Source organism: Cnephaeus nilssonii (assembly GCF_951640355.1).
Source record: "Cnephaeus nilssonii genome assembly, chromosome: 12".
NCBI classification, from domain to species: Eukaryota; Metazoa; Chordata; class Mammalia; order Chiroptera; family Vespertilionidae; genus Cnephaeus; species Cnephaeus nilssonii.
The window spans coordinates 38090231-38107201 of NC_137083.1; the positions used below are offsets into that span (position 1 = coordinate 38090231).

Consider the following 16971-nt stretch of genomic DNA (forward strand, 5'->3'; position numbering starts at 1 on the left):
CAATTCTAGAATTACATTATGAATGTTAGAAATAGACTTTTTAAATTATAGAAACCTACATAATTTGTTTTTCCCACCCCCAATAAAATTAGGGTTTAACTTTTGTTCCTTGAAATATTTATTAAACACCGAGTGTACTATATATTAGGTGTTGGGAATACAAAGGGATGTAAAGAAAATTCCTAAATCTAGCTCATGGTTTAGCTAGAGCCCAACATGTACATAACTAATACATGTATTAAATGATGTGAATAAAGAGGCACAAGAAACAAGAGAAAAGAATTAGTTCAATACCAGTTGTGGGAGAGGGGTACAGTTGAAGATGAGATCAGTAAAAGACACACAGATATTTAACTGGAATTTAAAAAAAAAGAGATTTCCCTATGTTGTATTCCAGGCAGAGATTTCCCCCAGCAAAGACCAATAATTTTAAAAGTACTGCCATCTGTTAAAGCTGAAAATTAGGTACATCAAATGTAAGAGATTGTAGTAGATGAGGCTGGAAAGGAAGGGCCATATCATGAAGGCTCTTCAGAGCTATGCTGAGCATCTGGTCTTCATTCTTCAGGAAAGGAGCTACTGAATATTTCTAAGCAGAAGTATAATAATCATATCTTAGGAAGTTTAATATAGTGGTAACATAAAGAATGGATTGAGGTGACAGATGGTTACTAGACCAATTCGTAAAGTATATAAATGTTAAATCAGTATGTTTTACACCCAAAATTAATATATGTCAACTATAATTTTGTTTCAAGGAATGGATTGGAATGGGGATAGGGGCTGAAGACTGCAAGCAGCATTTTAGGCCACCTTAAAAGTCCAGATGAGATGAACATCTACAATCATTCTGAATATCTATAACAAGAATAGACCAATAATAAACATTTGTGGAGTCAACTCAAGGAAATCTCATAATGCATTGTACAGAGGAAATGCTAGAGAAATCAGATTACTATGAGATGACTGTGTTCTCCATATTAGGAGAAAAAGGAACAGCTAATGCTTGGGGGCAAGAGAGGAGTTGGATTTGATTACAAGGTTTACTAGAACTTAAGTGAGAACCAATGCTAAGTAAAGTCATGAAGACAGTCAAGGACCCAGTGTAGAGACCTAAGGGAAATAATCATCGAGACTAGGTTAAATAATGGAGAGGCTAAAGAAGCCATCCAAAGAAACAGAAAGAACAAAACAGATGGGTCATACAGAGTTTTAAGGAGTAAATGACTGATAAGTGTCGCAAGGGTTAAACAGAATTTAGAAATTCAGCCACTACCCTAGCTGACAAGCTTAGTGGTTAGAGTATCAGCCTGCATACTGGATGGTCTCAGGTTCGATTCCTGGTCAAGGGCACATACCTGGGTTGCAAGTTTGATACCCACCCTGGGTCAGGCTGCATGTGGGAGGCAACCAATCAATGTTTCTCACATCCATGTTTCTCTTTTTATCCCCATTCACTCCCCGCTCCCTTCCACTCTCTAAATCAATGGAAAAAAATATCCTCTCTCTCCTCAGGTGAGGATTAAAAAAGAAAAACAAAAATGCAGCTACTGCATTTGGCAAATGGTGTCTGTTTCAGCTGAGTGATTAAATTTGAGGACTGCAATTGTAGTGATATGAGCAAGAAGTAAAGGCAGACAGATTTTCAAAAACTATCAATCAGGAATAGAGATGGAACAGTAACATAAACAAAAGCCAAACACAAGAGGTGTGTTTTTTTATTGATTTTAGAGAGGAAGGGAGAGGGAGAGAGAAACATTAATGTGAGAAACATCCATGAGCATGACACCCCCAACTGGGGATCAAGCCTGCAACTAGGGCATGTGCTCTGACCCGGAATTGAACCAGCGACCTCTTGGTGCATAGGATGATACTCAACCAACTGTGCCACACCTGTCAGGGTGAGAAGTTTTTTTTTAAAGATGACAGACCTGAGACTTTTCATATAAAAATTTCAAATAAAAACTTGAGGGGCAGCCTAGCCGGTTTGGCTCAGTGGATAGAGCATTGGCCTTTGGACCAAAGGGTCGCGGGTTCAATTCCAGTCAAGGGCCTGTACCTCCCTCGGTTACAGGCTCTTCCCTGGCCTTGGCTCTGGTCAGGGTGCATGCAGGAGGCAACCAATCAATGTGTTTCTTTCACATTGATATTTCTGTCTTTCCCTCTCTCTTCCACTCTTTCTGAAAATCAATGGGAAAATATCCTTGGGTGAGGATAGATGGATGGATAGATAGATAGATAGATAGATAGATAGATAGATAGATAGATAGATAGATAGATAGATAAATAAATGCAAGCTTGAGGGGCAGATCAAACTGCCCAAATAAAATTATAAACACTGTATTACTCAAAGTATTTGCAACTATATTGATTTGACTGGGAGTCTGTATACTTAGTAGTCTTCAATAGTATAATAGCAATGAACTTTATAGAAAAGTATAAAGACATTTTAAAAACGTGGATGCATAAATTCTAAATTCAAAAAAGTATAGAATGTCTTATTTTAAAAATGCAGTTCTTGGAAAGCAGATAATAGCAATAAAACATACAACTAACACATTTTATTTTATGTATTTATTTTAATCCTCACCCAAGGATATTTTTTCCATTGATTCTTTTAGAGAGTGAAAGGGTGGAAGTAAAGAGAGAAAGAGAGAAATATCGAGATGTGAGAGATACATCAATTAGTTGCCTCCCACACTAGCCCCAACCGGGGGCAGGGAATGAACCCACAACCTAAGCATATGTCCTTGACCGGGAATCAAACCCTCAACTCTTGAGTCAGTGGGCCAACACTCTAACCACTGAGCAAAACTAGCCAGGGGCTAGTACATTTTATTTTTAATTTCTAGTTAACGTAAATTCTGTTTCTCCCACATTTTGTTCTCAGCTCATTCACATTCCCTGATTGGCTCTGAAGTCCTGGAAAGGAAGATTAACTGAAATGCAAAATGTTTTCCTCTCCTTTCCCTGTCCTCCCAATATATATCCTATCTAATAAAATAATAATATGCAAATTGACCATACCTCCGCTACACCCACACCACCATGCCCACCAGCCAATCAGGAGTGAGTATGCAAATTGACCCAACCAAGATGGCTGTGGCCGCGGAGCAAACAGGAGGCTTGGGTTTCCCTGGAAATGGAGGAAGCCAAGCTTCCTGCACACCCTGGCCGGCCCAGGCCTCAGCTCAAGGCTACAAAGTTTCAATTATAGAAGATAAATAAATCCCAACAAAAATGGCTGCGGCCATGGAGCGAGCAGGAGGCTTGGGTTTCCCCAGCGTTGGAGGAAGCCAAGCTTTCCACCCATCCTGGCCTGCCCTGGCCTTTACTCAAGACTACAAAGTTTCAATTATAGACGATAAATAAATCCCAGATACCAGGGCCTCTGCTTGGGTCGCCTGGGGGTGTGGCCGGCCTGCAAACCACCACAGGCCCCTCACCCAGGCCACCCCATGCCCCAAGGGATTCCCCCACCCTGATCTGGGACACCCTTCAGGGGAAACCAGCTGGCCCCCACCCGTGCACCAGACCTCTATTCTATCTAATAAAAGACTAATATGCAAATTGACCATCACTCCCACACACAAGATGGCTGCCCCCATGTGGACACAAGATGGCCACCACAAGATGGCCAGCAGGATAGGGCACTTGGAGAGATCAGGCCAGCAGGGGAGGGCAGTTGTGGGCGATCAGGCCTGCAGGGGAGGGCAGTTAGGGGTGACCAGGCCAGCAGAGGAGGGAAGTTGGGGGCGACCAGGCCTGCAGGGGAGGGCTGTTAGGGGCAATCAGGCTGGCAGGGAGCAGTTAGGCATCAATCAGGCTGGCAAGGGAGTGGTTAGGGGGTGATCAGGCTGGCAGGCAGAAGCGGTTAGGGGCAATCAGGAAGGCAGGCAGGTGAGCAGTTGGGAGCCAGCAGTCCTGGATTGTGAGAGGGATGTCTCACTGCCCGTTTAGTCGGACAGTCGGACATCCCTCGAGGGGTCCCAGATTGGAGAGAGTGCAGGCTGGGCTGAGGGACAACCCCCCGCCCCCATACACGAATTTCATGCACTGGGCCTCTAGTGATATACAATGTCTATAAACTTAGAAAGAAATCTCTGCTTTTCAGCTCCTTGTGCTTGACATTCTAAAACGGGTGGAGAACCTTTTTTCTGCCGAGGGCCATTTGGGTATTTATAACATCATTCTCGGGCCATACAAAATAATCAACTTAAAAAATTAGCTGCTATATTTGGTCAACCATTTAATTAATTCCTAATGCATTAGGAGAGCCAGACCAAATGATTTCGAGGGCCTTATACAGCCGCCCGAGGGCTGGATGTTCCCCACCCCTGTTCTAAAAAGTGATCATTTCCATCTGTAGTATGCAGTAGGTTAGAGGAAGAACAGAAAAACCAGAGCAGAGATAAAGGAATGTATGCCTCTCCTGAGTTGTCCACTTAACTATCTACCAGAGTTATACTGACTCTGCAAAATACACCAAATGTAACTCTTCCATGAAACAGACAACAAATTCTAAAACCAGTAAAATTTTGTTTATATATCAAAGCAGTTATATCAGGTGGAAGAAAGATTAAGAACTGTTAGACCACTCTGAAGACATAAAAGACATCATGTCACTTTTTATCAGTTTAAAAGTATTTAGAAAACAATGGGACTTTTGTCCTCCCCTCCTGAGATTGAAATAGTCATGTCTAGAGGGAAGGGAAGTAATTTACCATGCCATCCCAGCACCCATACCTAAGTAGTTTAGAGGATTTAAGGTAATCCTCAATATTTTCTGTTGGCATAAATTAACTTACGGTAATCACTTAAAGAGGAAAAAACCTTCCATATTGGAATCACTTTCTAGACCTTATGGCTTCTGTTGAAGACAGAGAAATAAGAACTTTTAGACAAGATGAAAATTAAAATCAAATGTAAAAAATAATTACAAAAACAAAGGTAAAAAGATTATGGTTATCAATTTTAATATTTATTGAAAGGTGGAAGACAAGGAAAATCCTCTCAAACTCCAAAAATAAATCTTGCACCTTTGCTAAATGTAAAATGAATTTTGAGATACTTGCTTTACATGACAGTGAACTTGTAAAAAAACCAAAAAAAACAAAAAAAAAAACAACTGAATGCAATTTACCAAAATAGTGCTAACCTATTATTTACAAAAATGATGTCACCTGCCATGTGTGTTTGAGGAAAAAAAACTGTTACACTTGGGAACACTAATGAAATACTTTGAAGATTTAACCCAAGAAATAAAATCTTTCCTACCTTCCAAGATCCACCACCCAAAGTTATAGAGTGAACTGAAAATGAATATATGTGGAAGCAAACATAAGTATTTCCATAATCTTACACACATGCACACACACACATAGAATGTGCTAGATTAACCTAATCTTTATTGAAGGTCAACAGCCCTAGTGACAAGAAAGATAATGAATATGGCTTTTGTAAAGTTTTCAACTAATTATCACAAATGCTTAATTCTTTCGCTAGCTAACCAGCTAACCTGAGTATGAAATATGTATTAGTTAAAAGGGTATAAACAAAAGTAATTTTTAAAAAAAGCACTGTCATAGATACCACTGAGGTACTTTAGCTTTTTTCTAACGGTCTATGTATCAATTTAATAATTTACATAACTGTTTATTCTTTATAGTATAAGATTATTATAGAAGCTGTATCTTAAATGTGTTATTGATCTGGTCCAAGAAATTTGAAGTTACAGCAAAAAAAGTGTGTTCAGATAAAGAACTGGAATGTACTAACTAGGAAACCATCGATACACTGCAATATTGAAATAGAAATTGTAACAAAAGTAGTCAAAAAATTCTGATTGAATCTGAAGAGGATTTTAAAATCATAATCCATAGGACAAGGAACTTTAAGCATTATTCAATGTAACAAGGCTATATCCTGAAATCTGAATTTGAAATTGATTTACATTTCACATCCACAGAGATGTATGTATTTTACAAAACATTTTCAAAAGATGGAGAAGTTTGACTTTAGGCTATATAGGAAACAAAAGGAAAACAATGTTTTGTTAGATATATCTTTAAATTAAAAGTTTCATTAAGGCCCAGCCAGTGTGGGTCAGTGGTTGAGCGTCAACCTCTGAACCAGGAGGTCTCAGTTTGATTCCTGGGCAGGGTACATGCCCGGGTTGCTGGCTAGATCCCCAGGAGGAGGTATGTAGGAGTCAGCCAATCAGTAATTCTCTCTCATCATTGATATCTATCTCCCTAACCCTTCCTCTCTGAAATCAAAAGTATATTAAAAAAAAAAATAAACGTTTAATTAAGGCTCATATATTTTGGAGGGATACCCAAGATATTTTATTACAGTATAATCTTATATATCTATGTGTATGCTACTGAAAATTGGAACTAAAATCCTGTTAAATATATTACCCTTCAATTAAAACCAGAAAAATATCCCCTACTTCTCAATACTGGTTTGTTATGAACTTTTGTCTCCCGAAATGGTGGGTGCAAATACATAAATTTAGCTTTAAGAGAAGATTAAAGTGAGGGGTAGGATAAGACAGTAAGATATAAAAGAAAGTCCTTATTTACATTATCATGATTTATACCTTCCTTATTCCATGAAAATTCCTATGTTGTAAATATATTGATTTCCCACAAACCATTAAGATTTCCAACAATATTTGCCTACTCTTTTCAACTAGGGGCCAGAAATGATATAATTGCTACAGTTTATATTTTTCTGATGAAATCCCTCTTTCTAAATGGCTTCTTCCTAACCAGAAAAATAAGCAGTTTTATGGGTATCACAAATGAGGCTGGGGCAGAAACCACTAAAATGAGAACGGCAACTCTAGCCCAAATGGCAGCACAAAGAACCCCAGTTGAAAGTCATCAACCAAAGTATAAGCCCAGAAAAATAACAAAGACAAAAAAAACAGATTTGTAATAAGCAGAGTTGCTGAAATCCATCACAGAAGACAATTATTTTAATAATCTTTAGCTAGGCACTGGCAATCCTGTTTCCTACCCCAATTTTACTTTCCAGAGCTTCTTTTGAAAAAGAAATGCAGTTGATCCTTGAACAAGAGTTTGAACTGCATGGATCTACTTACACACAGAATTTTGTCAACTGACTTGTGCAATTCAAAACTACGTTAATTCAAGGGTTAGCTGTACTCTTATTTATTTACCTTGATAGGGTAGGCAGAGAAATCGTTAGAAAGAAGAGAGAACACATTTTATTAGTTACAACTCTGTATGAGTCGTGTCCTTATTTTAAGATTTTATATTTGCCATATTTTCTACCTGCTTTGCAAGAAAAATGTAAAAGGATTTCAACTGCCACAATTAAACTTTCTGTAAATATTTTTTACTCAACTACTGTTAGTTATAGCAAAGGTGCCTATTAATAAGAAAATCATCTCAACTCATCATTCCATACTCTACAAATAAAATTTATGTTAGGGTTATATAATCTGGCCACAAAACTTCATTAATTAGAAGGGTTAGATATCACTAACAGACTTGTTTTGCCCAACTTTACAAAATTATTTCTGTTACCTAAACTGCTTTCTTAATGTTGAATATAAATATTTTAAAATGAATTCCTGGGAGTAGGGCTACAAAGTTTCACATATTCATCTTATTCAGCAATTTAAGAAGTTATTAAAATGATATATATATATTCCCATACATACACACACATATAAATATGCTTTCATAACTGAATCTTGGTTTTAAAAATGCTTATACAATGTGGGGATTTAAATATTCACTAGATTTGAATATGTACATTTGCACTCCTTTACCATTCTAAATAGATACACCAGCAGACACATGATAGATTAAATAAATGATTTAACTGAATTATCAGTTTGTCTTTTGCACACCCGACAGAAAACATATTTATTATGAACCTTTATTAAGTGGCTCACATTTCAATATAAATCACACTAAAAATTTTTTTAAAGCTATTTACACTACAGTGCTGACACATTTAAAATGAAAAAAAAAAATTGGTATAAATAAGCTCTATGGAAAAGCCTTAAATTGTTGAAAGAGAATTCTGGCTCATATTACAAAATATATATATATATATATATATGTTAATGTCAGCTCTATTCTAAAACCTAACTCCAACGCAAATGACTTTTTAAGGACTCCATTTGTTTAAACCTGCAATGTTTACAGTGCATCTGGCCCTAAGTGCTTTGATACTTCACAGTTATGGACAGGCACTGAGGAATGTTACAAAGCTACATAAACTATATTTTGTAACAGACTTGAGAGCAAGTCCTTGGCTTGCTTTCATAATTCATGAATCTTTATTACATTATTAAGTTGTTTTTTTAAAAAAGATTTTAAATGGTATGTACATATTTAGCACAAAATGTCATCATCTTTTCTATTTTGATGTGAATGTACTGAACTATGTTGCCTTGTATGAACTAGACTTAAGAGACTTTCAGGGCACAATTCCTCCTTTAAATCTTTGTTGCTATTTTCAAATTTGGAGTCCACTTCAATCTTAAATTCTGTAAATTGAACATGATCCAATTTTGCTTTAACATTCTTGCCATCCATATTATTCGGTGTTCTAGTTTCTTCAGAAACATAAACATTCACAGATTCTTCATTGATTCTTACAGATGCAACAGGTTCATGTTTAATCTGCTGTACTTCATATTTAGAATGAAGTGTGTCTGAAAAAATAGAATCCAAAGAGGTTTTGCTTACAGCACAAATCCTATCATCACTGTGAGGCCCAAGAACTGATGATGCAGAATCTGGTGATGTGCCCGTTTCATGAGCATCTGTACTCTGAGCAGTGTCCTCCTCTGAGTGATATAACTTGAGCCGAACGTGCCATGCTAAACTACATACAGCTGAAACTGTCTTGAACTGATGAACAACATTCCTTGGAATAAAATAAATGTCATTATCATACAGCTGAATCCTGGCATATCGAATGCCTTCTCTCCTCAGTTGATTAAGTTTTGCATCATCAACCCACTGGACACACTAAAAAAAGAAACAAGGAATAGCAATAAGTCTTTTTCACAATAAAAATTCAACTGAAGATAATAATGGTTTAAAATATACCTGGGATAGTGGAGGTTCATGTAAATCTAACTGCATTCGTTGAACTACTTCTAAGAAATCTTCAGCATGAAAACAAATGACATCTTTGGTTATTCGGGGTTGATCAAGCCTAAAAAAGAATATGAGATAAAGAAGAATGTGCCATTAATGTTTCATTCTGATAAGACCTTATTAAACTCAAATTAAAAATAGTTTACAGTCAAAACCAAAGTACTGTTTTAGAAATAAAGTTAAATTATAATTAGCAGGCCACTTTACATATTTAAACAAAGGGATAATACCATGGGTTTCAACCTAAAATAGGTTAAAAAAAACAACACTCACCTCATTTTATTATAGCTACGTGTAACCACAGTTTGAATAATTAAAACGATCTGAACTGGTTAATTATGTAAATAAAAACTAAGTATTTTGTCTTAAAGTTAAGGTTAATATTTCAACAAATTGAGAGAGCTGAAAATATCCATCTAATAAAAGAGTAATATGCAGATTGACCATCACTCCAACACACAAGATGGCTGCCCCCATGTGGACACAAGATGCAGTTGGGAGGGACTAGGCCTGCAAGGGAGGGCAGTTGGGGTTGATCAAGCCTGAAGGGAAGGGCAGTTAGGGGTGACCAAGCTGGCAGAGGAGGGAAGTTGGGGGCGACCAGGCCTGCAGGGAAGGGCAGTTGGGAGAAACCTAGGCCTGCAGGGGAGAACAGTTGGGGGGGACCAGGCCAGCAGGGGAGGTCAGTTAGGGGTAACCAATCCTGCAGTGGAGGGCAGTTAGGGGCAATCAGGCTGGCAGGGGAGAAGTTAGGCATCTATCAGGCTGGCAGGGGAGTGGTTAGGGGGTGATCAGGCTGGTAGGCAGAAGCGGTTAGGGGCAATCAGGAAGGCAGGCAGGCGAGTAGTTGGGAGCCAGCAGTCCTGGATTGTGAGAGGGATGTCCCAGATTGGAGAGGGTGCAGGCTGGGCTGAGGGACACCCCACCTCCCGTGCACGAATTTCGTGCACCGGGCCTCTAGTATATAAAAATTAGAGTTAAATATGGGGGAAGGGAATATTTTCTTTCAATAAAGACATACATAACTATAATGATACTTAAAACCCCTAAATAACTCTTAATAAAAGGACTAATAAACTGTTACCACTCTATTTTCTTTTAATATCTATCCATCTATCTATTTATCTATCTACCTACCTACCTACCTACCTATCTATCTACCACTCATCTCACCTGAGGATATTTTTCCATTGATTTTTAGAGAGAGTGGAAGGGAGAGACAGAGAGAGAAACATCAATGTGAGAGAGACACATCGTTTGGTTGCTTCTGCATGCACCCCAATCAGGACTGGGGATCGAGCCTGTAACCGAGGTATGTGCCCTTGACCAGAATGGGACCCTTCAATCCGAGGGTGACACTCTATCCACTGAGCCAAACCGATTAGGGCTATCTGCTTGTCTTTAAATATAACCCTAGAAAAATTCCCAAGTTCTTTAACTAATTAGGATTATACAAATCCATCTTCACAAATTTGGGGGGAAATTTTTTTTGATGAAATTACAAGCAACTACAAAAGAAATCATACCAAGCAAATTACAATTTTTAAAAAAAATAGTGATAAGGAGAAAATCTAAAACTCATGTATCACATTAATATATTGAGAAAGAAGGATGAGGATGATTGCAGGCTTCTCATCAAAGACAATGCACACCAGAAGACAACAGACTATCTTTTAAATATTGAAAGAAAAAGTCAATCTAGAATTCTATAGCTACCAAAAATATCTTTCAAAATGTGAAATAAAAACATTTTCAGACAAACAAAAGCTGAAAGAATCTGTCACCAGAAGACCAGCACAACAGAAAATGTTAAGGAATTTTTTCAGACTGAAGGAAAATGATACTTAGATGAAAATATAAATCTATTCAAAGGAATGTAGAGCATAAGTAATAGTAAATATGAAAGGTATTTTATTCTCATTTTTAAAATCTCTTTGGGAATACTTCCTTATAGCTAAAGTAGTATATTGGGGGTTTACAGCATATGTAAAGTACAAATGTATGACAATAATTAGCAAAAAGTCCAGAAATTGGGGGAGGGGGATTAATAAGTGGCAGTATGCTATTGAAAGGTTCTTAACACATTACATAAAGAGGTATATATCTGAAGTTAGATTCTGATAATTTAGAGCAACCAGTAATAAGCAAATAGTGAAGGTATAAGGAATGCTAAAAAAGACAAGAAAAAGGGGGAAGTGAATAAAAAACAAGAAGCAAATGAGAAAAAGATGATAAATTTTAATCTAAATTTACTGATACATTATATGTAAACTAGAGGCCTGGTGCACGAAATTCATGCATGGGGGGGGAGGTGTTCCTCAGCCCAGTCTGCACCCTCTCCAATCTGGGACCCCTCGAGGGATGTCCGACTGCCTGGAAGGATCGGGCCTAAACAGGCAGTCGGACATCCCTCTCACAATCCAGGACTTCTGGCTTCCAACTGCTTGCCTGCCTGCCTTCCTGATTGCCCCTAACCACTTCTGCCTGCCAGCCTGATCACCCCCTAACCACTCCCCTGCCAGCCTGATTGCCCCTAACCTCCCTCCCCTGCAGGCCTGGTCACCCCTAACTGCCCTCCTCTGCAAGCCTGGTCACCCCTAACTGCCCACCCCTGCAGGTCTGGTCCCCCCCTACTGCTCTCCACTGCAGGCCTTGGTACCCCCCAACTGCCCTTCCCTACAGGCCCAGTCTCACCCAACCTCCCTCCTCTGTCGGCCTGGTCACCCCTAACTGCCCTCTCCTGCAGGCTTGATTGCCCCCAACTGCCCTCCCTTGCAGGCTGGTCTCTCCCAGCTGCCCTCCCCTGCTGGCCTGATCACTCCCAACTGCCCTCCCTTGCAGGCCTGGTCCCTCCCAACTGCCCTCCCCTTCTGGCCATCTTATGGTGGCCATCTTGTGTCCACATGGGGGCAGCATCTTTGACCACATGGGGGCAGCCATCTTGTGTGTTGGAGTGATGGTCAATTTGCATATTACTCTTTTATTAGATAGGATGGTCTAAATACTCTAATTAAAAGACAGTTTATCACTGAATTTTTAAAAAAGCAAGTTATATGGTATCTACATGAAACAATATAGATACACAAATGAAAAGATAAAGAACGGACAAAGACTAATCATGAGAAAGCTGGACTGGATGTATTAACATCAGACAAAGTAGATTTCAGGACAAGAAATATGACCAAGGATAAAAAGGATAGTTTGTAATGATAAAGAGGTCAATTTGAAAAGAAATAATAATTCTTAATGTGTAGTCACCTATTACCAGAGCTTCAAAATGTATAAACCTTGAAAACATGCTTAATGAAAGAAGCTAATCACAAAAGACCACATATTATGTCATTGCATTTATATAAAATAACTAGAATAGACAAATACAGAGAGAAGAAAGCAGACTAATGGTTGCCTAGAGCTGAAGAGGATAAAATAGCTAAAAAAGTCCAATCCATAAACAAGTCATATCTCTTTTTGGGTTAATAAAAATATTGTATAATTGTGGTAACAACCGCACAACTCTGAGCATACTAAAAACCACTGAATTATATATACTTTAAATGGGTGAACTGTATGTCAATAAAGCTGATATCAAAGAAAAATACCTATAGGGGGGAAAAAAAACCCTATCAAAGCTAAAAGGAGAAATAATCAAATCAAATGTTATAGTTGGAGATTAGTAAGACAAAAATGAGTAAGAATATAGAAAACTTGTACCACACTATCAACAAAGTTGACTTAATTGTGCTTAACAGGGCATTATACCCCCAACAACAGCAGAATATATATTCTTTTAGGTGCAGATAGAACATTCATCAAGATAGTCAATAAAACAAACCCCAGTAAATTAAGAAAGACAAATTATACAGAGTAGGTTCTCTGACCACAAGGGACTTAAGTTAGAAATCAAAACACCCCCAAAAGAATCTGGAAAAATATTCTCAAATATTGAAAAGTAAACAACAGTCTTCTAAATAATCCATGATTGTTTTTAAAAAGACATCAAACAGAAAACTTAAAAAATTCTGAACTGTCTATATATATAAAAAGCCAGCAACCAAAAGGCCATAATGACCAGTTGCTATGACGCTCACTGTGGCCAGCGAACAGGCCCGATCTGGGGGTGGGGCCAGCCAACCTCCTGGGGCCCCTCCCCCCAGCCAGCTTCACCCCTGATCAGCCTCTCACACCCCGATGGAGGGCAGGGCGGCTGGCCAACCACCCAGCTGCCTCACCCCATGGGCCCGCCCCACCCCAATCAGCCTGCAGCCCCTCCCACTGGCCAGTCCTGCCCCTGATTGACCCTCCCCCCGCTACCCCAATAGAGAACAGGGCTGGCCAACCTCCTGCGGCCCCTTCCCCTGGCTGGCCCCACCCCAGATGGGCCCCCACCACCCTGATCAGGGGCAGGGCCGGCTGACCAACTGCCTGTGGCCCCTCCCCCCGGCCATCCCTGCTGCCAATGGGCCCCCACCACCCCAATAGGCCCGAGGTCCCTCCCCCCAGCCAGCTCCGCCCTCGATTGGACCCCCACTCTGATCAGGGGCAGGGCAGGGCCAATCAACCACCCATGGCCTCTCCCCCAGGCCCTTGATCAGCCCCCCTCACTCCACTTGGGGGCAGGGCCAACCAGCCCACTGCCCACAGCCCCTCCCCACGGCCGGCCCCACCCCCAATCAGCCCCCATCACCCTGATTGGCCTGCAGCCCCTCCCCTCAGCCAGCTCCCCACACCAATTGGGGTGGGGCTGGTCAGCCTACCTCCCCTGGCCCCTCCCCTGGCCCCATTCAGGGGCGGGGCCAGCTAGCCCACAGCCCCACCCCATGGCCAGCCCTGCCCCCAATCGTTGCCCCCCCCCACAACCCAATCAGGGGCGGGGCCCACCGGCCAATCACCCTCGGCCCTCCCCCCAGCCGGCCTGGCCCTGATCAGCCCTGATTGGCCCCGATGGGTGTGGGCCGGGCTGGCCAGACCCCACCCATGCACAAATTCGTGAACTGGGCCTCTAGTATAATAATTAAAACACAACATCAATATATGTGCAATGTAGCTAACATAGTGCTTAGAAATTTAGTTTTAAATACTTATATTAGAAAAGAAGAGCAAGTTCTTTCCTTAAAAAAAAACATAAAGAGCATTTGTGTATCTTTTGTAAAATGCCTGTTCAAATATTTGTCCAATTTTAATTGGATTGTTTTCTTATTCTTGAATTGTAAGCATTCTTTATATATTTGGATACAAGTCATTCACACATATGCATGCGCGCGTGCACACACACACACTCACACACTTCAAATATTTTCCCCTAGTCTGTAGCCCACTCTTCATTATCTTAATGATATCATTTTCTCTTAGGTTTCATGAAATTTTTGCTAATGCAAACTTTTCTCCAATGTTTTATTCTGCAAATTTTATAGTTTTAATGATTACATTTATTTATATGATCCATTTTAATATTTTTGTATTGTGTGAGATAAAAGTCAAGGTTCATTGTTTTTGTGTATGGATACCCTATTGTTCCAGCATCATTTCTTGAAAAGACTCTTTTTCCCAAGTGAATTATTTTGGCCTCTTCACTAAAAATCAATGAACACCGGACACTATTCTGTTCCATTAATCTTAAAGTTTATCTTTATACCAATACCACCCTCTTAATTACTGTTGCTTCAAAGTATGCTTTACTAGTAAAATGACAGGCAGTGTAATGTAAATCCTCCAACGTTATTCTCCCACCATCTCTCCAAGACTGTTTTGCCTACGTTCTTTATATTTCAATATGAAAACCGTGTTAGCCCTAGCTGGTTTGGCTCAGTGGATAGAGCGTTGGCCTGCGGACTGAAGGGTCCCAGGTTCGATTCCTGTCAAGGGCACATGCCCAGGTTGTGAGCTCGATCCCCAGTAGGGGGCCTTCGGGAAGCAGCCAATCAATGACTCTGTCTAATCATTGATGTTTCTATTTCTCTCCCTCTCCCTTCCTCTCTGAAATCAATAAAAATATATTTTAAAACAAGTGTTAGATTTTATTAGGATTAAGTTGATCTATAGATCATTTGGGAAGGAACTGACATAATATAGAGTCTTCCAATCTATAAACAAGGTATATCACTACATATATGTAAGTCCTTAATTTTTCTCATTAGTGTCTTACAGTTTTTAGCATCTGCCTTATAGTTTTAAAATTTATCTCTATTTCAGGTTTTTATACTATTATTGTGTGGCATTATTTTTCTATTACATTTTCCAAATGTTTATTGCTGATATATAGAAATACAATTGATTTTCAATATTGTCTTATCCCAAGACTGATACATTTACTTATTAATTCTAGTACTTCTTTTGTAGACTTGAGGAATGAACTACTAATACATGTAACAACTTAGATGAACCTCAAAAACATTATGCTGAGTGAAAGAAATGAGGCATCATGTATGATTCTATTTACGTAAGATCCTAGACTAGGCAGTACTAACCTATGAAGACAAAAACAAACAAACAAACAAAAAGATTAAAGAATGTCTGGAGCTGAGGTAAGGATGGGGGAGATTAACTGCTAAGGGATATAAAGGAAACAGTGTTCTATTATCTTAGTTGTGGTAGTGGTAACATGCCTATATACATTTGTCAAATGTACATCAAGCTCTATATTTATAATGAATATATGTTTATGTTATTCAATGTAAATTATACTTCAACTAGAGGCCCAATGCACGAAAATCCGTGCAAGAGTAGGCCTTCCTTCCCCTGGCTGCTGGCACTGGCTTCCCTCTGGCCACCGGCAAGGCATCTGGGACCCGGGCAGCTTCCCTCCAGCCCCGGCTTCGTCTGGAAGGACATCCAATCTAATTAGCATATTACCCTGTTATTATTATAGATGGTTGGTTTTTTAAAAAATTGGATTTCAAAGAAGCAACCTCAAATATATAAATCTACCAGGTGGCCAGGTGGTGTGGCTCAGAACATTGACCTATGAACCAGGTCGTCACGGTTGGATTCCGGGTCAGGGCATAAGCCCATGTTGCAGGCTCGATCCTGAGTGTGGGGTGTGCAGGAGGCAGGCAATCATTGATTCTCTCTCATCATTGATGTTCTCTCTCTCTCTCCCTCTGAAATGAATAAAAATATATTTAAAAAAAATAAATCTAGCCGAAACCGGTTTGGCTCAGTGGATAGAGCGTCGGCCTGCGGACTGAAAGGTCCCGGGTTCGATTCCGGTCAAGGGCATGTACATTGGTTGCGGGCACATCCCTGGTAGGGGGTGTGCAAGAGGCAGCTGGTCGATGTTTCTCTCTCATCGATGTTTCTAGCTCTCTGTCCCTCTCCTTTCCTCTCTGTAAAAAATCAATAAAATATATTTAAAAAATAAAAAATAAAAAAATAAATAAATAAATCTACAGGGTGGAGCAAATTAAGTTTATAGTTATAAGTACACAAAACAGAGCTTGTTCTTGTATTACCATTTTTTATTAATTATTGAATTACTTTCCATTCGAACTGTAAACCTACTTTTGCTCCACCCTGTATATGAATCCTTTATAATACCTAAAGAGTGGTATAATTTGATCAATACTTCATAAGCCTATCTAGCTGATGATTTCTATAAAGTCTAAATCAATACTGGTCTTTTATTTCAAATTGGTATTAAGCCTGGCTCTAAGATAAAGTCAAGAATCTGAGACTCTAGCCCTGACCAGTTTGACTCAGTGGATGGAGCGTCGGCCTGCGGACTGAAGGGTCCCAGGTTCGATTCCGGTCAAGGGCATGTGCCTTGGTTGCGGGCACATCCCCAGTGGGGAGTGTGCAGGAGGCAGCTGATCGATGTTTCTCT

General features: G+C 39.7%; 1 protein-coding gene across 1 annotated transcript in view; it reads right to left on the bottom strand.

Annotated features, from left to right (window-relative positions):
• Positions 1-1211: 1211 nt before the first annotated feature.
• RSBN1L (round spermatid basic protein 1 like) overlaps positions 1212-16971 on the bottom strand; it is a 67298-nt gene continuing 51538 nt past the window's right edge. Inside the window, exons 7-8 of the mRNA XM_079786801.1 lie at positions 9102-9210; positions 1212-9020 (exon numbers count right to left, since the gene is read on the bottom strand). Coding sequence (XP_079642927.1) covers positions 8379-9020; positions 9102-9210 — 751 coding nt within the window. The 3' untranslated portion in view covers positions 1212-8378. The remainder of the gene's footprint in view (positions 9021-9101; positions 9211-16971) is intronic.